Source organism: Ursus americanus, chromosome 36 (genome assembly GCF_024610735.1).
Source record: "Ursus americanus isolate L20-20 chromosome 36, mUrsAme1.1.p, whole genome shotgun sequence".
NCBI classification, from domain to species: domain Eukaryota; kingdom Metazoa; phylum Chordata; class Mammalia; order Carnivora; family Ursidae; genus Ursus; species Ursus americanus.
The window spans coordinates 25,478,079-25,502,861 of NC_142162.1; the positions used below are offsets into that span (position 1 = coordinate 25,478,079).

General features: G+C 49.5%; 1 protein-coding gene across 1 annotated transcript in view; it reads right to left on the reverse strand.

The window, feature by feature from the left end:
• EHD4 (EH domain containing 4) overlaps positions 1–24,783 on the reverse strand; it is a 79,423-nt gene that overhangs the window by 6,755 nt on the left and 47,885 nt on the right. The window contains exons 4-5 of the mRNA XM_045771346.2: positions 13,559–13,971; positions 4,466–4,630 (exon numbers count right to left, since the gene is read on the reverse strand). Coding sequence (XP_045627302.1) covers positions 4,466–4,630; positions 13,559–13,971 — 578 coding nt within the window. The remainder of the gene's footprint in view (positions 1–4,465; positions 4,631–13,558; positions 13,972–24,783) is intronic.

Below are 24,783 nucleotides of genomic sequence, written 5' to 3' on the forward strand. Positions count from 1 at the left end.
AATGAGCCCGAGCTCCGAGCACACACAAAGCCCCTGTGTCTGGCCAAGCAGACGAGTGAGGGCGGTGTCCGCCCGAACTTTCCACCCACCTGCGGGGTACATGGATTCAGACAGCAAACCTCTGGAAAGCTGGCAAGGGGCAATGGCCACATGTTTCCAGGGGTGGACAGGAAGTAACAGCAGCAGCCACCCCTTGTCCGGAGGGCACAGAGGAAACAAACCCTACACTCACACGCCAAGGCCTGACCAGGGAGTATGGGGCACGAGTTAAACCACCGCCATCCCTGCCCTCCGCCGAGTTCGCTCCCAAAAGACATCTTTGTATTGGGATGAATACACACTGGGGAGTTTAAAGATTGGCCCTGTCAACAATTGTATCCATCAAAGCCACCAAGCCCGGGATCCTGGAACTTCTCCCTCCCAAGGCACAAAGGTCAGTTCTCAGCCCAGTCTTTGCGGGCCTCTCTCTTGCCCATGCACTCCCGGCATTCCCGGAAGCAGTTTTCCGATTCACAGTCCGGCTAAGCAGGTGAGGATGCTCTGCTGCCCTCTGCTGTGGAAACGCTGCCAACCCGTCAGCGGAGGGGGCCGCATTCTCTGCGGTGGGAAACTGAGTCCCAGATCCAAGGGGCTTTGCTAGCGTTCTCATTCTCCAGTCTGGACACTTTCGTGTGCGAAGTCAGATTCCCTCCTGAAAGGAGGCTGGGCAGACACAGGCTGCTTCACCAGCAAGCCCCGGGCCTCTCCCAGCACCGGCCAAAAGCCTTCAAAATACACTCAGCTCCCTGCTACAGCTGCGTCACACCAACCAGCGCGGTCTGTGAGAGCACGGGGAGGGCAGACACTTCAAGCGGGCATCGGGGGGCTCTCTGAGCGGCCCTGAGATGTGCAAGGCTCCTTAACAATGTTATCTCCAAGCTTATGTCCCTGCTGCTGTCCCAGGCATAGTCCATGTGAGGTTGAACACCTGTGTTGGAGGGGGCGTCAGATGTTCCTCAGATTCCGAGAAGACACAGGTCCTGGCCCACACCATCACCCCTGCCCCCCAAAGCTTCCTGGGTGACGGCAAACTAGCCTGAAGTATCAGGTGATGGTAAGTATGCCCTATGAGCTCCAGGCCTGCCTCGTTCCTTGGGGAGTCCTGAAGGGACTGGGGTGGTGTGTTCTGGGCCCGAACAGCTTCCAAAGGAGGAATCCCCTTCCAGCTTCCAGGGACTTGCTTTGAAAAGTGCTGGTCTCTCTACAAGCCGTGTGGGTGTCAGGGCGAGGTCAGGGGCCAAGAACTTCACTACCCTCCAGCCTGCTCGGATATAATCACACACGCACTTACCACGGAGCTCACCTAACTGCTCACTGGGCACCGGCTACATCCCAGGTGCTGGGGACATGGCGGTGCACAGGCATGGGTCACTGGCCTCACGCGGTCTCATGAGGGAGAGAGCCACTGAATGAATAAATGACTTTCACTGAAGCACAACAGCACCGGTGGTGTAACAAAGATGTCCCAACATCAGGCTTTGCTGCCGAAACTTCATTGCCAGCCGCGGTCACAGTGGCTGATACTGTAATCCAGAACGTACGCTCTGTAGGGGCAGGGATGTGGCTGTTTGTTCACAGCTTTACCCCAGGGACCTAGAACAGTGGCTGGCACGGTACACTTGATGAGTGTTTCGTGGTGAGTAAACGAGCACAGGCCAATGAGGTACCCGTCGGGAGGCACTGCTCGCTCCAAGTGCTCGGCGTCGGGGGACTCCTGACGGTGCTAAGACCTCTCCCGAGATGCTAGAAGAGGGGCCCATGGCTTCCGTGTCTTCCTCCCCAGGGACCGCCCCTCTGCCCCAGGTCGGAGAGGCCTGGGCTTCCTCTGGCATGGCCGGGCCAAGGCTAACACGGCCATGAGAAGCTCTGGTCACGGGGTGCTACCTGTGTTATGGGAGTTCACCTGGGGACAGGTGTGCAGTCCTGTAAAGGAGGCTTACAGTGGCTTCCTGCTGGGCTCAGGGGTGCCTCGGGTCTTGGGAGGGGCGCCTTCTCGTGGGTGGGGCACTGCGGTAGCTCCCTGGGCTAAGGAGCCACAGAAGCCCCATTACGCCATAGTGCGCACTGTATTCACAGCTTTCATTGCAGTCAAGGAACCAATTTCCCTTAAAAAATGTCTGAAGGATGCAAGAAAACTGCTGTCCCTCAGTTTGGTCATGGGGTGCAGGCATGAAGGTGGGCCTGCCCAGGAACACTGCTCTGGGGGTCCAGTAGCCCTCCAATTAGCCTGTGATCAGAAGCCTCGCCCCCCCACCCCCACCCCCGGCCCCATGCATCCTCTGAGTACAGGAATACCTATTTCATTTCTGGAAGAAAAAAGATGTTCTGGATTTATTTTGAAGCCAGCTAAGTCGTATCTGAGCACATCATATATTCCACATGCTCTTACCACCTTGGACCCTGCCATCACAACAGTAAGTATGACCCACTCCTATGTTAGTGTGTCCTGTATAGAAAGTTTACATCACAAAACTCCTTGAGGCCGAAGTTTCCCCCTGCGGCCCGTGGATCCTTGCCTCCACTGCCCCACCTCTCCTCCTCCCACGCCCTCCGGAGCCAGGCAGCTTGCCGACCCCCCTTCCAGCTGCGTGTCCTCGACCTCTCTTCCTCTAGCCCCGTCCTCCTCTGTGGCTCAGGGCAGAAGTGGGTACCTGGAGGTGTCCAGGGTGCGGCTGGAATTGTAGGGTGCTCTGTCTGCCTAGGGAGTACTCTTTGAACGTTTGAGCTACAAGGTGAAAACCAGGGGACTTTACATACAAATCTAGATTTGCTGCTTCTCGGGACCCGTCCGGGCCCAGGAACACAAGGCAGTGGCCACCGTGCAGGTCCGGCCTCTTCCACAGACTCCCCAGCCAGCCCCCAGGGTGGGCCCCCACAAGTTTCACTGTCCTCGCAGACTGGTTTTCCTCCCGGGAGAGTCCTATTTCCCAGAACCCCCATCTCCATGCAACGTGGGAAGACGAAAGAATCAGCGGGTGATATGGTTTTTCTTTGCCTGGCCTGCCTCACGAGCCACAGGCATCTGAGTTTGTGTGGCCTGCCTTCCAGGAGGACGGTGGCCTCCAGTGCAGATGGGTCCTTGCTCTGGACAAAAAGATGCTCAGTGTGGCTCTGTGAGGAGCCGGTGGGGCAGCGGCCTTGCTGGGAAGACATGGTCGGCACGGACGTGCGTCACTAATGCCACTGCAGGGCGGTAGACACAGATACACTGGACAGGCCAGAGTGGCTGACTGCAGCTTCTGTTTGGCTCATGTGGGGCTGGCTCAGGGGGACTAAAATCAGGCCCAAAGTTGCCCAATGCCAACCTGTAGGCAACATGTTCAGCGAGCACAAGTTGCTGTGCCCAGTAAGGCCCAGAGAGCCCCACGGACTCTGAGCAGGGCTCTGAGCACTACTGGGCATGTACTCCCACAGGGCCTGGTGCTGCGGGCTTGGGGAGGCCGCCTGAGGTGACCTCCAAGGTCACTGCCAGCTCTAATTCCCTTAAGGTTCTGGGATTCCAAAAAACAGATGTCACTTAATGACAAAACAACTTTGAACACAGCCTAAGAGGCCCGCTCACCTGATTTTTTCATGTGACCTAAACTTACTTTTTTTTTTACACATTTATTTTAATTTTTTATTTAAATTCAATTTAGTTAACATGTAGTATATTATTAGTTTCAGGGGTAGAATTTAGTGATTCATTGGTTGCATGTAACACCCAGTGCTCATTACATCAAGTGCTCTCCTTAATGCCCGTCACCCAGTTACCCCATCCCCCCACCCTCCCCTCCCCTGCAACAACCCTCAGTTTGTTTCCTAGAGTTACGAGTCTTATGGTTTGCCTCCCTCTCTGTTTCTATTTTATTTTTCCTCCTTTCCCCTATGTTCATCTGTTTTGTTTCTTAAATTCCACATGAGTGAAATAATCTATTTGTCTTTCTCTGATGGACTTATTTCACTTAGCATAATGTCCTCTAATTCCATCCACGACATTACAAATGGCAAGATTCATTCTTTTTGAAGGCTGAGTAATATTCCATTGTATAAATTTACTTCTTGAAATGTGTCCCTTTTTGGTTAAAGGTTTTGGGGAGGTCGGCAATCTGCTTTATTCGCAGAAGACTGGCATCGTGGATCACCATTAGGAAGATGCATTCATTGTGTTCTCTATCCTTTTTTTTTTCAAGAGGGGGGAGGGGGAGAGAGAGAATCTTAAGTGGGCTCCACACCCAGCGCAGAGCCTAATGTGGGGCTTGATCTCATGAGCCTGAGATCACGACCTGAGCCAAAATCAAGTGTTGGACGCTTAAGTGACTAAGCCACCCAGGCGACCCGTGTTCTCTATCCTAAACGATGAAACCGTCATGTGTACCCAGCAACCAGCCAGACAAGGTGGCGTTGCCTATTACCTGCCCATGATGCTACAGTGGGCTCCCAGTACCTGCATTGCCTTGACTTCTGGGAAGTCCCCGGCAGAAATCTGGTATTCTCGCTGCAGCTGAAGGTAGATTTCTGGCAATCTGCTGATAAGCTCTCTCTTCTTGTTTTCCTTTCCGAATACACTCGGCATCTCCCTCTTCAGGTGGCTGATAATGTAGGCATGTACCTGAAAGGGTATACGTCAGTAAGGACATGCTATTTAGAAATGCACCAGAAAGATAGACAGGACAGCATCTTAAATGTGTCATAACATGTAACAGGTGCCCATGCAGGACCATGGCTCTCAGGACAGAAGGGTGAGGGTCAGGGGGCTGGGGGGCTGGGGGTACATTACAAACCTGCTTCTGGGCAGGTAGAATGTGAGGTACATGAAGGATCCCCAGAGGTGCTGTCTACGGGTGCCTGGAAAGAGGCCACACACCTCCCGCCCCCCGCCCGAGCTCCGGGGAGAGCTGGCCTGGGTGTTGGGTTTGAGAGCTGGAGCAGAGGTGGTGGCCAGAGCCACAGGGATGGTTGAGACCACCAAGGGAAAGTGAGCAGAGAAATCCCCACCAACTAGGACCAGGAGGGGGAGTGGACAGTGACAGAAAAAGGCTATGGGAGGGAAGGGCCAGGAAGAGGTGACACCTGAGTTGCGCCCTGAAGACAGGGAGGATGTGAGGGAGGCTGTGGCCGTCCAGGAGAGTGGACAGTGTGGACGGCGGTATGGAGGTAACACACTGTGGGCCGTATTTGGAGTGCCATGTATATGGCTTGACACATCTCCAAAGGTAGGGAAGGCAGACTGTTGTGGAGGCCAGGAGCCAATGGACGATTAGAATGAGGCTCTGCTAACCTCCTGTGGAGCTGATGGAAGTTCTGGGAGACCAGAGGCCACAACAGTGCCAGGACCTCCCTGCTTTGGAAGTTGGCCGGTGGTGCATGGCTGGGGATGGGGTGGGGCGACTGACTTGGGCAAGGGCTCTGGCACTGAGTTGGGCCTCTGAGTGGCCATTCCGAGTCTGTGCAGGGAGCGAGTGGGGTGGGTGGGGCCTGGGTGGAAAGACCTGAGTTCTGGTGATTAACCAGAAGACCTAAATTTCAGCAGGGCTGGTGCCCGGGAGCACCAGGAAACGAAAATGGAGGCTGATGCAAATGGCTGATCTGATGTAAGCGGCTAATCTGCATGGAAATCTGTGCCCAGTGAACAGGGAGAGGAAAATTCCTGTAACCTCCCCGTGGAGAGTTCGAACCCCAGGATCTCTATAGATAGCACTGAAGTCCTTTGTGCACAAGACCAGCTGCGTGGGACCAGGCTGAACGGCAGAAGCTCCCTCTGGGAGAGGGACCCCCGGTACATGCAGGGGAAGCTCCAGAAACCCTGATCAGCTGGTGGTCGCAGGCCCGGGACTGTCCCCCGAGGGGTGGTGAGCCCTGCCTGCTCGGCTGTGTCACCGCCTTCCTCACCATTTCCACTCTTCTGCTGATTTCCAACTTTTGGACGTGAAGAAATGCTCATTACAAAAGTTCTCTTTGTACGCCAGAATTCTATAGAGTCATTTAGAAGTCAAGAAAATAAAACGGGAATGGAAGAAAAACAGAACAGTGATGACAGCAAGAAAATGAGTAGGCAGCTACGGAAGCTCCTCTATGAAAGAAAACAGACTTCTATAATCTTGTGGAAGAACGGCGATTGAATAAAGGGGGTAAGCAGAGACATCCTCTACCTCAGCTGAGGGCCTCTGCATACGGACGCACTGGGCGCAGCCCGGAACATTCTGCTAAGACCTGAAACCTAAAATAAATGCTGACAGGCTCAGACCAGACAATGCGGACGTTCCCATCTACACAGAGCTCATCTGACAGAAGCACGCACTGTGCTGCCTGGCTGCCGCCGCAGGTGCAAACGGGGAGGGACGTGCCAAGACCTCTCTGGCACTAGGACATTTATTTACCTATTTTTCAAAATAAAACAACTTAAATTATTTAAATGATTCTTTGAGAAAGAGAGACCTCACATTTGGGAATCCTTTATTTAGAGTGTCGGACTTCAACTGCATTCCCGCGGATATGATGAGTAAGTGGTAAGACTGGTAATCTGGACAGTGAATGCCTGGCTTGGTTTGGTGGGGCTGGGGGAGGGCACTGTATCACTCCGAAGGACTTGGAGGGGCTGCCATACTTAATCGGGAGAGCCAGCAGCCACTAGCTGTCCTTGCGTCATTTCCAGGTCCTCCTGGAACTTCTGGACTGGGCCTGTGGCTCCCTCTCCGTTCCATGCTCAGGCCTGCCTTGCACTGGAGCCAGCCCCAACTGAAGCAGGAATTCCCAAGCTGCTTAGTCTCCTATCTTCAGGGGTTTTTACTGAACCACCCCCAGAGCCCCGGCCTGGGGCAGCTGCCAGACCTTGCAGGGCTCCCCAAGACTGCCTCACTACCTAGTAATGTGGACTCTTCGAGTTGCCAGGCTTGTACTCAGGGAAGGCTGACTCCCCACACAGGCCCCGGACGCACTAGGATTGGCTCCGGGTTTCTGAACACTGCCTGGTGTCCAGGGGCCTGCTTTACCTGGCCTGCCTGCAGGTAATTTCACCTGCCACAGATCTCCACCCGTGGCCTGGCACCTGCTCCCTCATCTCAGCCCTCATGGTGTTCTTTGGCTGAAGACCAAGACTGCTGGATGGTGGGCTGCCCTTGGACACCAGGCCTCTGGTGCCCCGACAGAAGCTGGGCCTCAATTCCTTCCTCCCTCTCTCTTGCCTGACATTATCTGGGTCTGACACTCAGGTATCCTGCTCATGCTGCAGGCTACAATCAGCCTCAACCTCCACTTCCAGAAAGTTCCACCAGCTTGTTTTGTGGGAGTCACCTGTTGTGCTGCCCCTGCATGGCCACCCCCTCCTGCCCTTCCATGGGCATCCTGGCAATAACCTAGGGTCAGATACGATGTATGGGCCCTGCCTTTAAGAAGCTTATCAAGTTACAAGGTAAATTATAATCCTTAGAATCATGGAACATTACATCTGGAAGGGACCCCCTGTATCTAATTGAACCCCCAGTTCCAGGAAATTCATATGACTTACTCAAGGTCACACCGCCAGTCAGGAGGTGCACAGCTGTCACTAGCACTCAACTGCCTCATTCCTGTCCTTACAGAGTTAATTGCTTTCTGTGGGTAGGCATTAAAAAATCTTACTAAAGTTGTTGAAAATCTGGAACTGAAAATGAACTGGGTTCTATAGAAAAACAGTGTGGAAAACTGTGACTTGGTGGGTTTTGATTGTCCCTAAGTCCCAGGGACGCTGTGGGAAAGTCATTTAGAGTCTCCTTCCCCATACACAAAAAATCCATATATTTTGGCACACGCCACTATGAACACCACGTAGGATGTGGGTAAAGATGGCAATCTTCTGGCAGGATGGCACCTTGTAATTCTAAAGACTCTTGGTAAACAGAGGGGACAGCCTGGAGGCACATGCCTGCCCTTCTGCGTCAAAGAACTTTTTCCCGATAAACACAGGACTGAGGGCCAGACCAGGCAATGGTCCCCAGGAAAGGAGGTGGACACAGTCTAAGAAAGGCCTTTTGTTCTTTATAGTGAGAGAAAACTAATCGAGAAGGGAGATAGGAAAGACAAGAGGGAAGAGAAAGGGGAGAAGGGGGAGGCCTGATGAGACCCGGCTCTGGAAGGCCGGGGTCAGGCCCTGCCACCACTGCCCCTTGCTGGGCAACGCTAGGCGACTCGAGTTCCCCACCTCGGCCTACTCACGCGCTAACTGGAAATGACAGCTCTTACCTCACAGGGTTGTTAGTATGAGAATCAAAAGAGATCACGGATTTGGACGTACTAGTAAAAATGTTACTTGTTATTGCCTAATGGCCAAAGACCCCCAGTCGGAGGGTTAGTAATGCCAGAGAAGGCTTGTGGTTGGTTAGTTCTTACTGAATGCATTTGAATAGTAATATGATGAATCCAGGCCCAAGCGCTTCATTCGCAAGTATGACGTTGAATCCTGGGGGCTTTCGAATATTCTTACCTCGTTCAATTCACCCTTTCTCTCGTAAAAAAACTGGGAAAGCCCCAGCTCATCCCGTGCTGATGATTCGAGCTAGGTCAAATGCATCACAGTGTCAGTTTGTCTCTGGGCTAATAACACGATGAGCAGAAAGAGACGTCCTTCCCTTTAAATGAACATGAATTTATATCCAGTTCACATACACGTTGTGCTACAATCTCATTACCCGTGTCCGGTGACAAGTGTTCATACATATCCAAGGCGAAGAAGCATGTACTCAGAGTGATACTGGATGTATCTACCCTGGGCGGGGAGGGCAGCCCCAGGCAGCGAGTGCTGGAAGCTTCCAGGGCTCATGGTCAGTAGGAGTGGAAATCCTCATGGAACTTGGATATTGGGGAGCAGTTTGGGGGGATTCGGGCTGGGGGAACATGGTTCTACCCTATGCCGCCTCATCTGCAAGTGAACACAACCTGTTGGAGACCTGCATCTGTGGAGGCCCAGCTAGAAGCTTGTACCGAGCATTTAACATCCGGGGATCAGCGCATTTTAAAAGTGGGTTTATGATGATATATAAAAAAAAAAATCAGTTAATGAAGTAGAGACCCAAAAGGTGGAACTGTGGGGTAGTAAGCGTGTGAGATTATCAGAGGCAGAGAAGAGCAGCTCACTGGCTCCCCCTCAAGCAGGGGTTTGTTCTGTTGAAATCAAAGCTGGCACCCACAGCATGTGATTCTGAACAGCTCTGGGGTACTCATGGGGGCCCACCCACTCCTGTGAGGGCAGCCTTCAAAGAGACGGGCTTCCCTACATGGGTGCGAATACTGACACACGTATCCACAGTGGACTGAGCTATTTTTAAAGGCCCCTCGGCAGGCTAAGCAATAGCAGGGCATCATCAGCCGCTGAAGAAGGGTCCTCACACCTCAGCCTGGGTCCATTTGGTGAATTTCAAAACATCTAACTTCTCCACGGAAGGAATTGGCGGTGCAGACAGACCGGAAAGCAAGGCTCTGCGCGTTACACGTGACTGGTGGAGAACACGCTATGAAGACAAAACCGAATGCCACAGACCGAGGGGGGACGCTGGAAACCACTGACCTCTCCTTTTCTTTCTCATTTTTAGCTGTTCCTTCCTCAAATGTTGACTCATTTCTTGTTGAGTGAAGATCGCTAAAGGGGTGGGAAACTTTCCTGCTCTTGGGCAATGTTCAGAGAGGGTGGAGTCCTCACTCTTTATTTTTGTTCACTTATTCCATTAAGTACTCTTATTTTGGGGTTGGTTTGTAAGAGCCTAATTTCTTCAATTTGGCTATTTTAATGATAGCTGAATAAAACGAAATTACATTTTCTAAACACTTTTTTGAGCTTTTCCAGAATTGCCTAAAGAATCATGATATGAACCTTGATTAGCTCCTTAGATTGTAAACAGTCTTCAAAAGGGACGCCTACTGATATCATTAGGATGCGATCTTTGAGGTTAACCAAAAAACCACTCTAAATGTTTCTTGTTCCTTGAAATAGAGAGTTGTGAATAATACATATAAAAATAGAAAAAGCAGGGAAATCATTAAATTTCAAGAGATCTTTGGTAAGAGTGCCATTATTAAATTATTAAAGTGTCATTGATCACTGCAGAACCTGGCAGGATATTAGCGACACGACACACTTGCTTTACTTCTGGATGGGACGTGAATCCTGCCTAACTAAGGTGCTCCACGCCCCAACTCGATCTGACACCTCTTAGGTGACATCTAAAAACTTACCCTTTGCATGTTTTCAATGGCAGCTTGATCAATCTCTAAACTTTGCGGCGTTCCTATGGATAAACAATTTCGTAGAATACCCAGAATGACAGGTGAACGCAAAAAGCAAGAGCGAGAAGGCATAGATGTTGTCCGTTCTGCATTTCAGGTGCGTGCTCTCCAGACCAAGGAGTCAAACTAATGAAGGCTTGAATTTATATTTTGCAACTCATAGGCTGTGAGGCCTTGGGCAAGTTGCTTCACCTCTCTGAGCTTCAGTTCCCTTGCATGAGAAACGAAGCTAATGCCCAACTTTGTGCAGTTATGGACCGGATCAGATGAAATACACATCATAGAGCTTCCGGAACACTATAGACCCTCAGTAAGGGTTGGCTTGCAAAAGCAAAACTGGATCAAGAGAAATAAAGATCAATATGCCAAAATCAAAGAGCATCTTCATGCAATATGAACACCGCAAAGAGAAAAACTCGGGTGACTCTTTGTCCGTTTAAGCAACAACAAGTTCACAAATGGCCGTAATGTCGCAGCTGGTGTAAAGCACATGACACCGGTTAGCAGCTAAGGCCACTGTGCTGAGTTCTGCTCCTTCTCCACCCGAGCCTCTGTTTCCTGTCCCCCTGCGCAGGACGGTACTGCCCCGGGAGCGCCCTGGCACTGAGAAGCCCAGGCTGGAAACATCCATACTTTAAACATGTTCCTTTATGAAAAGGAACAAGCCAGATACTATTCTTAGGAAGGAAAAAAAAAAAAAAAAAAGACAAGCTTTTTTCCTAGAAGTAAGCTCAGCAAGTTGACCGCCCCCTGCATTGACACAAGGGCTTTCATTATTCCTAGTGCCAGGACAGAGCAGCATTCTGTGGCCACGCTGGTCCATCCGTTCCGGGGCCTGACGCTCAAGGAGGGCAGAGAAGTCCCAAGGCGCTTGGCACTCCCAGTGAACTCTCTGCTCTTTATTTATTTCCATGACCAAATACAGCTGCGCCTTGAGTCACTAGGCTTCAGCAGTGACTGGTAAAGCAGAAACGTCCATGGGCATTTATAAATAGTTCCAAAACAATCTTGAAATCTACAAAGGCTAGCACAGGATTCACCATCTTGCTTATAGAACAACACGGGGTGTCGTGGACCCTGAAGTGTAAGTGCAGGAGTATCAGCTGAAGAGGAGAAATACCACACGCCAAGGGGCTACGAAAGGGGCAAAGGCAGACTTCCTGCCACCAAGCGTTAGGCCCAGGACTAGCGCACGAGAGAAGTCACTTCAGGAAAGCTGCAAATAAGTGGATTTACAAACTGGTTATCATGACCACCTCGTAGAAAGGTAATAAAAATGGATGTAGCTCCAGAGAGGAACCAGCCTGGACCAGGAAGATAGGACAAAGAACCGTACGTCACAGGGGTGCAGTGACTGCGGATGAACTGAGCGAGACAGGAGTATGTGTGAGCACGCACCGGGACGGAGGGTGAGCAGAGGGCAAGAGAGCAGATGGAGGTCCTATCTGTGGGGCCAGAGACAGATGCCGCCAGGTGTCTCTTTGTTTGTTTTTAAGATTTTATTTATTTGTCAGAGAGAGAGCGCGTGCGCACAAGCGGGGGGAGCAGAAGGCAGAGGGAGAAGCAGGATCCCCGCTGAGCAAGGAGCCCGATGCAGCGTTCGGTCCCAGCATGACCCGAGCCAAAGGCAGACGCTTAACTGACTGAGCCGCTCAGGCACCCTCGTCTCTCTGGATACAGGAGAGATGCTGCTGTGTGAACACACCGGCACAAAGATGGAGGCTGCTGGGCAGGGATGGGGAGGTGTGAGGCCAATGGCCTGTCCGGCAGACAGCCTCAGTGAAGCCCTCCCTGCCTCCCCTGGCCAGGCCCCCTGCTTAGAGCATGGTGTCCACACCGCATTCAGCACATAGCTCCTCATTCCGTAATGGGGGGTTTGGAGCCTCCTCCTCCACCAGCGAGGCTCCCAGGCCTGGCGCTGGTGCTGAGCGAGCAGGGCTGCAATGAGGCAAAGTGGTGGTGGGTTCCAGAAGGCTGGCCTGCTGGACTCCAAGGCCAGACCAGAAGTCACTCTCTGTGCAAGAGGATAAGGGAGGGGACATGGTTTCCTCGCCACCAGAAGATGAAGGGGAAATACGCTGCCCTCCCTTCCCGACCAGGGTGCCAGTGGATTTGGCAAGGCAGGCCCTCGGAAGGGTTTTAGCTGACACGACAAGGCACGGGGCTAGGCTGAGAGCCAGAGTGCTGTCTTTTCGTCCAATTTTGTTACTTGTGGATTAGGTGACCCTGGAGGGATTGCTTATTCTACCTCATCCTCCTAAAATTAGGGAGTGGATAGACTGGCGGCTTCCAAGCGTGACTGATGATCAGAATCACCTGGGGAGCTTTACGCACGCACGCACGCACGCACTCACATCTACACACACCGACAGGCACACACACCAATCAGCAACTCCAGGGGAGGGCCCAGGAATTTACATTGGCTAAAGCTTCTGGGTGCTTCTGATGATCGCTGACATTAGACAAACTCTGGGGGCACTTCCAGCATTAGAGGAATAGAGGATTTGATGATAGGTGCACACAGCCCTTAAAGAACCATTTTTTTCCTACAGTTTTTCTTAGAGGAGTCATGCGCTTTTCCGTCTTCAGAGATGTGGCAGAACTAACGACAATACTTGAGGATGGCAAGAAGATGACCACTCACCCTGTCAGGTACGCACCCCTGGGGCTGCCATAAGGCTCAGCTACAAGGTGGCAGAGCCCAGAGCCACAGCGGGCTTGCCTGCAGGCACCCACCAGCGTGCGGACGTGCCGTGTCCCCAAAGCAGCGTGCTCGGTGTGTCAGGCTGAACCAGCCTTCCTCCTAGCGCGACTCTGGCTCCAGGCAGTGACATCGGATATTGGGTTCTGTGCCTTAGGCTCAGGGTGACTAGTGGTGGCATCTCAGCACCCTACTGGTCCCACCAATGCCACCTCTCTGGCTCAGCTGGTTACGTTCCCCTTGTCCTAAGATAATAGCAGCTTCCAGGTGGCGAGTGCATCGATCCCTCCCTGTGTGCCCTGCAAGCAAGGTCACACTGAGTCCTCACAAGCATCCTATGACGTGCTCTTACTAGCTCCATTTTACCGACTGGAAAACAGGTTTGGAAAGGTTGAATCATCTGCCTAAGATCACAGAGAAGGAGCCAGAATCAGGCATACTGGTCTTGAGGCTCTCTTGTTAACCTCTTCCACGTTCCATTCCCTAGGGCGCCTGGAAGGGAGCCTCCCCCACCCCCACCTTCCCTCAGAGAGGAGAGCGCGGGAAGGGTCCCCAGTTGCCCAGGGTGCCTCCTTGGCTCACCTTGGCCAGCCTCGCTCGCTTGATGAGGTCGTTGAGTTTGCGCACGGCCGCCTTCTGGGGAAGGCTCTGGATGTCTCTGAAGAGGTCCTGGGCCTCGGCCTCGAAGAGGCGGCGGTTGTCAGTGTTCTGTAGGGGCTGTGCCCAGAAGGAGCCGATGTAGACGCGGAGCACCTCGGGCGTGTTGATGACCTTGCCCAGGGACCACATGAGGGCCCCGTAGACGCGCATCAGCTGCTGCGTGTCCACTTGGTCGGCCTTATTCAGCACCACGCGGATCTTGTCATCCTGGCCCCGGAAGGCCTTGATGGCCTCCGAGAACTCGTCTGAGATGTCCAGTTTGTGAGCGTCGAAGAGCAGGATGATCCTGTCAACACGCTCCGCGAACCACTGCAGGACCTGGCAGAAGTCATAGCCTAGTGGAGAGAAGGGCACGTCAGTGGGGCTGACTGCTCAGGGCTGGGGACGCGCTGGGGCGCTGGCGGCTGCCGGGGACAGAGCGCCACCTCCAAGGTCGCAGTGGAGGCTTCATGGCCTGAAAATCACTTCAGATGAGCCCGCCGGGGCTGGATGCATTCGGGAGTTAATGCTGAGGATGCCAGGAGCCCTTCCCTGGGAAGAAACAGGGCCTGAAAAGGCGCTCATGGTCATTCTGACTGGGTGTCACTTACTTCCCGATCTGTGATTTCATTTAGTCCCTGCTAGTCTCTTATTTCACCTGGTGCAGTCCTTGGGACTGATGGCAGATTTGATCGATAGCTATGTGCAACCATAGGCCCTGGGTCAAAAGCTCTCCCTTCTGCCAAAGCCTTGCTTTTCTGAAAGCAGCGGAAGTAGAGAAGGAAGAAAACCCAGGGGTCGCTCAGGGGTCCCATGGGGTTGCCCAGTAAGCACAACAAAAGAGGAATTGTCTTCTCTTATCCTCAGTTTTTAAGTGTCAAGGAGGCCAAATGTTGGCCTGCCCCAAAACTGAGACCAATATTTATCATTTGAACTATTTATATCTTAAGTAAGTTGTAAATATTTTTAAAAAATCATGTCTTACCCATTGTGTGAAACGGTCTCTTGCCAATTTCTTTTTAAAAATGGCCAGGCCCACAACAGTTTGTTTAGTTTGCTTTGGCCGCGTGCCAATACGTTCAAATCATGAAGCCCCATAAACACTCCTCGTGGGCCATGGTCAAGGCCTGTTTCGGGCCTCCCCTTGGGGACGCGGAGGCCCGCGAACAGCAAACAAGAGAGGACCAGTCCCACAAGGTTTATTTTTAATCTCGGTCTGATTAGCTCTGGGCTGTCTCGGCGCAGCCCAATTAGAGCCGAGATGGTACCTTTCCTGACTTCTACTTTAATCCTATCACCCCTTTTTTTTAGATTTTGAGAACTTCCAAACACACATAAAGGTCTAGAAAATAATATGATGGATGCTGATATACCCATCATATAACTTGAATAAATTTCGACCCTTGGCCTTATTTGCCTCCGATGCTTTAAAGAACTTAAGTGTACTTTATTTATATAACAAAATCCCATACAGCAGTGAGGATGAGTTAGATTTTCACTTGTCAACACAGGCAAATCTCCAAAAGACTGGTGAGCAAAAGTCAGTTTCAAAAGGACGTGCCCAGCATGATAACATTCACAGAAAATGTTAAAAAAAAACCAAAGCAATACTCAAGAGCCAATAGATACATACAACAGCACAAATACAAAAATATTCACACTAATTTTGGAATACTGATTAACTCTGAGAGTTCCAAGCTAGACAAGAAAGCATCTAGAGAACGACCTATTTTCAAAAATAAAGGGGGTCGATGGACTAAATTTTCCATAAATTTGAAGAACAGGTGTAAGGGAAGTGGTTGAAGAACAAGAGGATTTAGACACAATTTTAAGAAAGAAAACGAAACAGCGCAAAATGCCAACGCCCCCTGCGGACTCCTCCCCGAGCACATTCCCCAGAGGAAAGCACGGCCCTGGACGTGCTGTTTACCGTCATTACACGTTTGTGTGTTTCCCGTGCACACTTTTCACTTCTCTATTCTGTCTCACGGTGGCACTCCCTGATTCCTTGGGGACAAGGAGGGCAAAGGTAGTTGTCAGAACGTGGGCCAGAGTTTATTTTCATCACGATCAGCAGTCAGGAGAGAACAGAAGAAAATCAAAGACCTGCAGCACAGGGTCGCGCGGCAGTGTGTCAAGATTCAGAGTCCAGATTTCACTCGGAGTTCTGTCCCGGCAGGACCAGAACAAGCTGCCTCCCCCAAGGTGCTTCTGTTGTTCCAGACTGATTTGGGTCAGTCAGATAGCCCCAGACCCAGGGTAGGAGATCCTCAGCAGATGAATGGGGCCGCGGTGCCCTGGGAGGCAGGAAGATGTTTTAGAACTGACACCAGAAGGACCTGCGTGTGGACGCTGGAGTGGACACGAGTTGACTTTGCTGAACACCCTTCCTATTGGGCGAGGGGTCCCATGTGGGCCCTAGACACGGAAGGTGTAGCAGACAGTCCCTTACCCCACTCATTGCCGGGCTGGGGTACAGACAGGTGACCTAGAACCAGAGAATCATCTCCTTCTACCAGACGGGGGTGTTGAATCTTGGGGGAATGATGCAAAGTCACAGTGAAAATGAGAATTAATTTCTTTCTTTTCTTTTCTTTTCTTTTCTTTTCTTTTCTTTTCTTTTCTTTCTTTTCTTTTCTTTCTTTCTTTCTTCCTTCCTTCCTTCCTTCCTTCCTTCCTTCCTTCCTTCCTTCCTTCCTTCCTTCCTTTCTTGATTTTATTTATTTATTAGAGAGAGAGAGAGAGAGAGAGAGAGAGAACTATAGGGGGGAGGAGGAGAGGGAGAGGGAGAAGCAGACTCCCTCCTGAGCAGGGAGCCAGACAAGAGGCTCCACTCCAGACTCCGGGACCATGATCTGAGCCGAAGGCAGATGCTTAACTGACTGAGCCACCCAGGTGCCCCGAAAATGAGAATTTCCTCATGGCGGGGTGCTGAATTGAGAGTCCAGTGGTGGTGGCTTCCTAAACTAGTTTTTGAGACTAGCTTTCCAACCTATCCATTAATTCTGTGAACAACTTGATTTTCTGAAAATTTCCTTCTCTACTTATATCAGAATCAGCTTCTTTGGTTTGCTACCAAGAATCATGATTGGTGAATAGTTTTCCCCACATCAGAAATTCTCTTAGAATCAGTGCCGGAAGACACTTGGCACCCTCATCACTGTCACTGCCCGCACATGTGCAAATTCAGCCACAGAGACACGAATCTCTTCCTCCAAGAACCACCCGGGTTGAGTGGTAGGTCCCATATTTAAACTTTCACTTAAATTTGGGTCACTAATAGTTATTTTAAATGTCTTTTTAAAAGATGTCACTCTAATGCTTCATTGAAATAAAAAGTGAGTGGGAACAGAGCTGCCAGATACAAGTTTACTGTGAGGCCATTACTCATCTCTGGAGGAATGGCCACATGGCCATATTTTCTTGCTTTAAAGTAACCAGGAGAACTTAAGGTTTAAGAAGTAAAGGTGGGTAGAACTGTGTTCTCTTTGTCATTGAGCAGGTATAAAGGATTATTTGTGACACGTTAGGGAGTATAATCAAAGGTGAAGAAATCAAGTGTCCCAGGAGAAAGCAAAGAATTATCACAGCGGGAAGAGGTTGGTCTGCTCATTTTTTTTCATACACAGTTATTGTTGTTATTAGTATGTTACCATTTTAACCATTTTTTAAAAAGATTTATTTATTTTAGAGGGGGAGGAGGGGCAGCGGGACTCCCCATGGAGCACCAAGCCCAATGAGGGGCTCGATCTCACAACCCTGAGATCAAGACCTGAGCCAAAATCAAGAGTCGGACGCTTAACTGACTAGCCACCCAGGTGCCCCCCACTTTAACCATTTTTAAAGTGCACAATTTGTTGGCATTAAGCACATTCACGTTGTTGCGCGATCACCACCATCTGTCTACAGAACTCTTCATCTTCCCAAACTGAAACTAAGTACCCATTAAACATTAACTTCCCACTCCTCCCTCCCCCAGCCCTGGCAACCAGCACTCTATGTTGTCTTTATGAATTTGACTACTCTAGGTACCTCCTGTTACTGCAATTGTACAGTATTTGTCTTTCTGTGACTGGCTTATTTCATTTAGCACCATGTCCTCAAAATCCATCCATGCTGTAGAATTTGTCAGAATTTCCTTCCTGAATAGGTCTGCTCAATTCTTAAAGCTTCACGATATAAGATACGCACCAAGTACTTAGCTACCAAAAAGTTCTAGCTGATTTTAAAGAAGTGATTTGATTCAATGATATTAGTTAGTCTGCCTGATGAAAGAAAACAGTGACTCACAAGGACCTACAGATCATTGACTCTCAAAGTAAGGTCTTAGACTCAATAAGGCGCTTGCCAAAGGTTAGACCTGCGGATTCTCCCTAGAAGCACAGAATCGGAATCCCTGAGGCTGGGCTTGGTGGTCTGCACTTTTTTTAAAAAGAGGCCCAGCTAATTGGCGATGCCTGGTGGTGTGAGGACCACTACTCTAGACTGAACACCAAAGCGTGGAATGGCACAGATAGATCTACGTTACTGTTGGTCTAAACACATCTAAAGTAGCTCCTTTTTATTCTAAAAAGTTACCAATAGATGGTTAGATGGTGCATCAAAGAACTGAGGAAACATGGAATTTATTTATTTATTTATTTATTTATTTATTTATTTATTTATTAAAGATTTTATTTATTTATTTGACAGAGATAGAGACAGCCAGCGAGAGAGGGAACACAAGCAGGGGGAGTGGGAGAGGAAGAAGCAGGCTCATAGCGGAGGAGCCTGATGTGGGGCTCGATCCCAGAACACCGGGATCACGCCCTGAGCCAAAGGCAGACGCTCAACCGCTGTGCCACCCAGGCGCCCCGAAACATGGAATTTAAATCTGCTTATTTGAAGGCGGATTTTTAAATGTATGAAAGATCCCCCATCTTTGGTCATGCTGGACCTTAGCCTTGGTGAGCCCCGCCCCTCTGGGGTAGGACCAAGAAGTCCAGCCTAAATCCTTGTCCTTCTTCAAAATACCTGGACTTTGATTCACTTCCATGTTATTTAACTTCCCTACACCCCAATTTTCTCATCTGTAAAATTGAGCTATTGAGGGTTTACATGAGAAAATGCTCTCAATGTGCTCAATTTAATGTTAAGACTGAGTAAACTTTCAATAAATATAAACTTCATCATTATTTCTATCTCCCGGACCCCAACCCCTGCTGTAGGTGGACTCAATTGCTCCCTCTTCTGAGCCCCCCAAGCCCTTGGCTTATGCTTTACACAGTGTATTACAATCAGATGGATGTACCGGTCTCTGTCACTGGATCATAAATTCTTTAACCGCAGGGACCATGTCTTCCTCATTCTTGCACAAGAGATGGTTAAGAGTATGGGCTTTGCCCTGGACTTTTGTAAGAGATATTCTTTATTCAAGGCTTTTAAAAATGGAAATATAATTGACATAGAACATTATGTTAGTTTCACATGTCCCAAGAGATCTATTCTTGACAAAGTGCTTCCAATTAAAACAACAATGACAACAGCAACAACAGCCCCTGAGTCAGAAGCAGCGCCCTCACAGGAAACAAGTGAAGCAGTGGTCAGATTCTTCCTGTTACTGTTGTCCACTTGGGATAAAAGATTCTTGAGCCTTACCTGCCTAACCCATTCTTATCTTCCAGTGGGGAAAGATCTAGGAGCTGACCAAGGGTGGAGAAAGAACAAAACAGACAATTGCAGTGAAATTCATTGATGGTAACATATATGAATTTTCTCACACAAGAATTTCTTTTTTTTTTTTTTAAAGATTTTATTTTATTTATTTATTTGACAGAGAGAGACAGGCAGTGAGAGAGGGAACACAAGCAGGGTGGGTGGGAGAGGAAGAAGCAGGCTCCCAGCAGAGGAGCCTGATGTGGGGCTCGATCCCAGAACGCCGGGATCACGCCCTGAGCCGAAGGCAGATGCTTAACGACTGTGCCACCCAGGCGCCCCCACACAAGAATTTCTAAGAGAACGCTACGTGTTTATACACATGATCTTCTGCTATCAGATCATTGCTCATAAACTCAAGTAACCTAGTGGCTTTGCTTACTGAACTTGTGAGTACATTACAAGTTATTTAAGATCGTGTAACTCAGTACATTATTAATGATAGGAAACTCTATGACCAACTTGTAAAGAGGGCCATGCATAATTCTGCTTTAAGTATAAGGCTGATCAAAATTGGAAAGTTACAGACAATAAGAATAACAACGGCTAATGCTAATAATATGCTTACTGAGGCAACGTTCTCATCAGTGTACAGACATTAATTTATTTAATCTTCATGAGTCTGGGGGTAGGTACTATTCATGTTTTCATCAACATTACTGTTTTTGCAAATACATTATTTTCATGCTGTATAAAGTTAATACAAATTACAAACAATTAGAAACAAAGTGGCAACTAGGTAAGGTAATGGATGTGTTAATTAGCTTAGTTGCAGTGATCATTTCACTGTACATGTGCATTAAATCATGTTGTACACCTTCAATATACACAATTTTTATTGGTCAATTATGCCTCAGTAAAGCTGGAAAAAAACCAAGAAAGAGTATAGGCTTTGGACTCAGGCTGCCTGGGGTCTAATCCTGGCTCCATCGCTTACCAGTTTTGTTAGCTGGGGCAAGTTACTTAACCTCTCTGTGCTTCATTTCCTCACCTGTAAAATGGGGCTGATAATAGCATCCACATACCTCATGGGGCTGTGGAGTTAACAGATGAGAAACATTTGAATCATCCTGACATTTAGAAAGCTCTCCAAAGTGTTACCTGCTGGTTATTTAAAAAACCTTTGCAACAGGTGCATGGTGGGAGCGCAGAAAATGTTGAAGGATACCTGGCTAGGGCCAAGTATAGTCTGCAGCCATGGAGAAAACACAATTAATGAGGGTAAAGGTGACAGCGCCGTGGTGCTTGAGCCAAGTGAAAGAATCGGTGCTCAGAAGATCGCTAATAGAAGATATGACTCAGCAGAAACCCGCCCGTATTTTATAAATAGAGCTGGTGGACCCTCGAAGGTCCAGAGGCCTTTCTTGCCTTGCTTGTGAAACAGATGGAGTTCTACCAGTTGGTCCTAAAGGCCCTGGGTTGCTCCTACAATAAAGCTATGATTCTAATCACAGATACTTCCTGGCTTATAAAAGTCCTGCGCACAGCCATACTGGCCGGGATGACCAGGCATACGTTGTACCCAGTAGGAGGGGAGTAATGAATTTTCCCAAAGATTCGGTTACAGAGGGTGGTCAGGTCTCTCTTATCAACCAGACTTCAGCCACACTGTGCTAAGTGGGTCCAGGACAGAGCTACCACTTAAAACACGGTGGAAACCAGTGGCCCTGAGACTGAATGTGGCCCTCGGCTGCTATTCTGTTTGGCCAACGGTCTACATAGCGTCATTACATTTGGAGTTGCCTGTTTTTGGTCCAGACACGCTCTGTAGTTCTAACCGCCCATTCCACCTGGTGCCCGCTTCTGAGTGGAAATACCACAGCTCTGACTCAGACCAAACCCTGCCTCCGAAAAGCCATGTCCTGCTCCGGGGCTCCCACAGGGGTCTTACAGCTCCCCAGAGAACTATACCGTCTGAGGTCCCAGCTGTGTCCCCCGCTGCGCCGTGAACACCCAAGGGTAGGGGCCCTTTTTACCCTGATCACCAAGGACAGGCCTCAGTATAGGCTTCTTGAAGGACTGAGTGTTTTCTGTGGAAAACTGTTCAAAAGTCCCGGAACTGGCTTTCAACAAGCTTTTGGAACGCCTCTCTCTGGAATTTAGAAGTACACTAAACATTTCGAAACGTGACAATACGTTGCAAATACAAAAGTCAAAACTGGATTCATTAATAATTATCAAACGCCTAGGATGTCTTGGAATGCTTGCTAAGGGGCATTGTCTATAAAACAAAGACTGCGAGCTTTATCCATCCGAACCCCGAACTGGGAACAATGCACAAGCCCTCAGCAGGTGAACGGATAAACTGTACAGCGGACGACTGCTCAGTGACAAGAGGGATGAGCTACTGACATGCGCAGCTGCACGGGGGAATCTCGGGAACACCACGCCGAGCGAGGGAAGCCAGACGCTCAAGGGTATGTGCCGCAGGACTCCACGTATGTGAAGTTCTAGAACAGGCAAAACCAAGCTACAGTGACGGGAGCGGGCCGGCGGTTGCCTCTGGCTGAGGGTGGGGCTGGGACTGACTGCAAAGTGGCGACAAAGAAGGAACTTCTCAGGGGGATGGAAAGGTTCTATTTCTTGATGATGGCGGTGGGTACACGAGGGTGCATTGGTCAAAACTCACCAAACTGGACAGTTAAGAAGAGTGCATTATTATGGTCTACTTCTACAAGACTGCCTTAAAAACTTCAAAAAACAAAAAACAAAAAACAAGGAAGAAGGAAAGGAGGAGAGAAAGAACGCCAGGCTGCTAAACTTGAAGATACACATCTCCCCAAACTGCTGGATGGACCAGGAAGTTGAAATCTGTTCATCAAGCAGACTATGTGGTGTATCTGGCTGGGTATAGAGTTGAATGTGGCTAAAGCAGGAGCCCTAGGCTTTAGTCGAAATCAGTCTTCACCAAAAAGTTTCATGGAGAATTTGGCTCATCCACTGGCACCTTGAGAACTGTGTAATTTCACAAGGGTCCTACCTTCTGGCTAAGGGGGTAAGAGAGTCTCCCACAGTGACGATCGGGGATGAGAATGCTCTGAGTTTATGAGAGTCCGTTCCAGCTAGGGAGAACGCGACAGAGCCGAGGGTCCGTGCACACCTGGGTGTGCGCGCGCTCACGCATGCATGCCGGGTAGTGCGTGTATGCTCGTATTAGTGAGTATGTGTGGGAGGCACAGGAATCCACATCGTAACACACTCGCCCCCATGGCCCTCAATGTATTTTTAAAATTTATTCGTTCAATGATAGACATCTCGAGTCTATTAGACCTAATGGAGCTTTTATTAGTCTAGAACAAAACAGAGATGTTATCAGCCTAATTGGTTAAAATGTAGTTTCTACCTTCACAAAAGGACCCACAAGCTCTAGAGCTTTGGGAGCCGAGAAAGAGCATTTGTCCTGTGAAGATCCCAGATTGGCATCCTCGCTCCACATTCTGGGAACACAGGGAGGGGGCAGGAAGGAAGGGGCCCCTTCCACCCGTCAGGGGCTTCCATCACAGCCCCCGTGGAGGCTGAGGTCTCCATCCAAGGGCACCCACCAGGAAATGACATCTGAGATTGTTGCCCCCTGGCTCAGGTAAATACAGGATGGGGGCCTTGAGAAAACTAATTTGGCAGTCTGTTTTTAATAGAACAGAAAAAAAAATGCTTAAATTTCTTCCCAGAGCCAAGTTACTAATTACATGAGTTTTAAACAAGCCGTGTATCAATAAAAGGATGCAAGACAATGGAGGACAGCCAGAACGGAGGCTGGGTTCTCCCTGCCCGTGCCCTTGCCCCCACTCATGGGGTGGGTAAAGCCACTTGCCCAGTTGGACATGGCCCAAGACTCTGCTCAGACTTGTCCTCTTTGGCGGGGCACAGGCCTGCCCTTTCTAGAGCCGGCAGCTCCCGCTCCACTCCAGACCCCTCATACTCCCACCACAGCTCTTACTGTGCTGATTGGTCTGGACAACCCCAGCCTTTCTCCCAGAGGTCCCTTTGGCATCATGTCCACCTTTGTGTCCCTCCAGCACCAGTGCAGACTGTCCAGAAAGACACCGAGAGTGTGCTGGGAGTACCTCCGAACTATACTTCTTGTCCCCAGATTCCTTCCCCTCCAATCCAGCCCTCAAATGTCCCCACCCCTTCTCAGAATTTGGAGATAATCCCCAAAACGTTGAGTGCCCTGATTACTTTTAGAAGAGATGTCTGCAGATCCTCCATGACTAGCTCCCAGCCTACCTCTCCCGCCTTTCCTCAGGGTCTCTTACTCAGCCCCAGCTTCCCCACCCCATAAACCGCACTGGGCTCTCTGCCCCTCTTCAGAGGGATCCTGCAGTCCCCTACCTCTGCACCTTTGCCCAGACTTCCTTTAGCCTGGCATGCCCTGCCCTCTCTTCATCTCCAGCTACCCTACCCTCTGGGTCACTTCCCTCCAGGAGGCCTTCCCCCACTAGAGTGGAACGGACCCTCCCCGTTTCCTCCCTAGAGGGTCTGTGCTCTGCCACAGCTCATCCCCTGAACTAGAAGCAGACTGAGAGCAGGGGCCAAGTCTTCATTATGCTTGGAAGCCAAAAGCCCACCACAGAACACTTCGTACTGTCTAAATCAGGTTCCCTGTGATGTACTCTTACAGCACCAGCAATTTCTCTTCCCTAACACTTACACTTTCCAATGGTATATTTATTTGGTGCTAATAAGGCAGAGCCTCTATGAGGGCAGAGACTCCGCCTCTCGCTGTATACCCAGTACTCAGGACCTACTATTGAACAGAGTAGGTGTTCAATAAATTTGGGTTATTCCTAAAAAAAAATAAAAATCAAACTACCATATGGTCCAGCAATCCCACTTCTGGGGATTCAGAAGAATTAAACTGAAGAGAATTCAAATCGGCATCTCAAAGAATTATTAGCACTCCCATGTTTATTGCAGCACTATTCACAATAGCTGAGATATGGAAACCGCCTGAATGTCTTGGCAGACAGATGGCTAACGAAAACGTGGTTTAGACATACAGCAGAATATGATGCAGCCTTAATAAAGGAAATTCTGCAACATGGATGGACCTGGAGGACATCACAGTCAGTGAGATAAGTCACTCATTGAAGGACAACTACTACGTGATTCCATTTATACGAGGAATCTGAAATAGTCAAACTGACGTAATCATGGAGTGGAATGGTGGTTGCCAGGGCTCTGTGGGGGGGGGGATGGGAAATTACTAAGCAACGGGCACAAAGTTTCAGTTCAGCAAGAGGAGAAAGTTCTAGAGATCTGCTGTTCAACACTGTGCCTGTGGTTAACAATACTGTACTGCACACTTAAAAATTTAAGAGGGTGGATGGCATTTTAAGTGTTCGTACTACAATACCTATGTACACACCTATGTACATACATAAATAAAATCTAAAACAATAAAATAAATTTGATTAATGAAGTGAATTGAAGTGAACAAGAAGCATGACTGATCTTTAGCAAGTTAGAGGGCA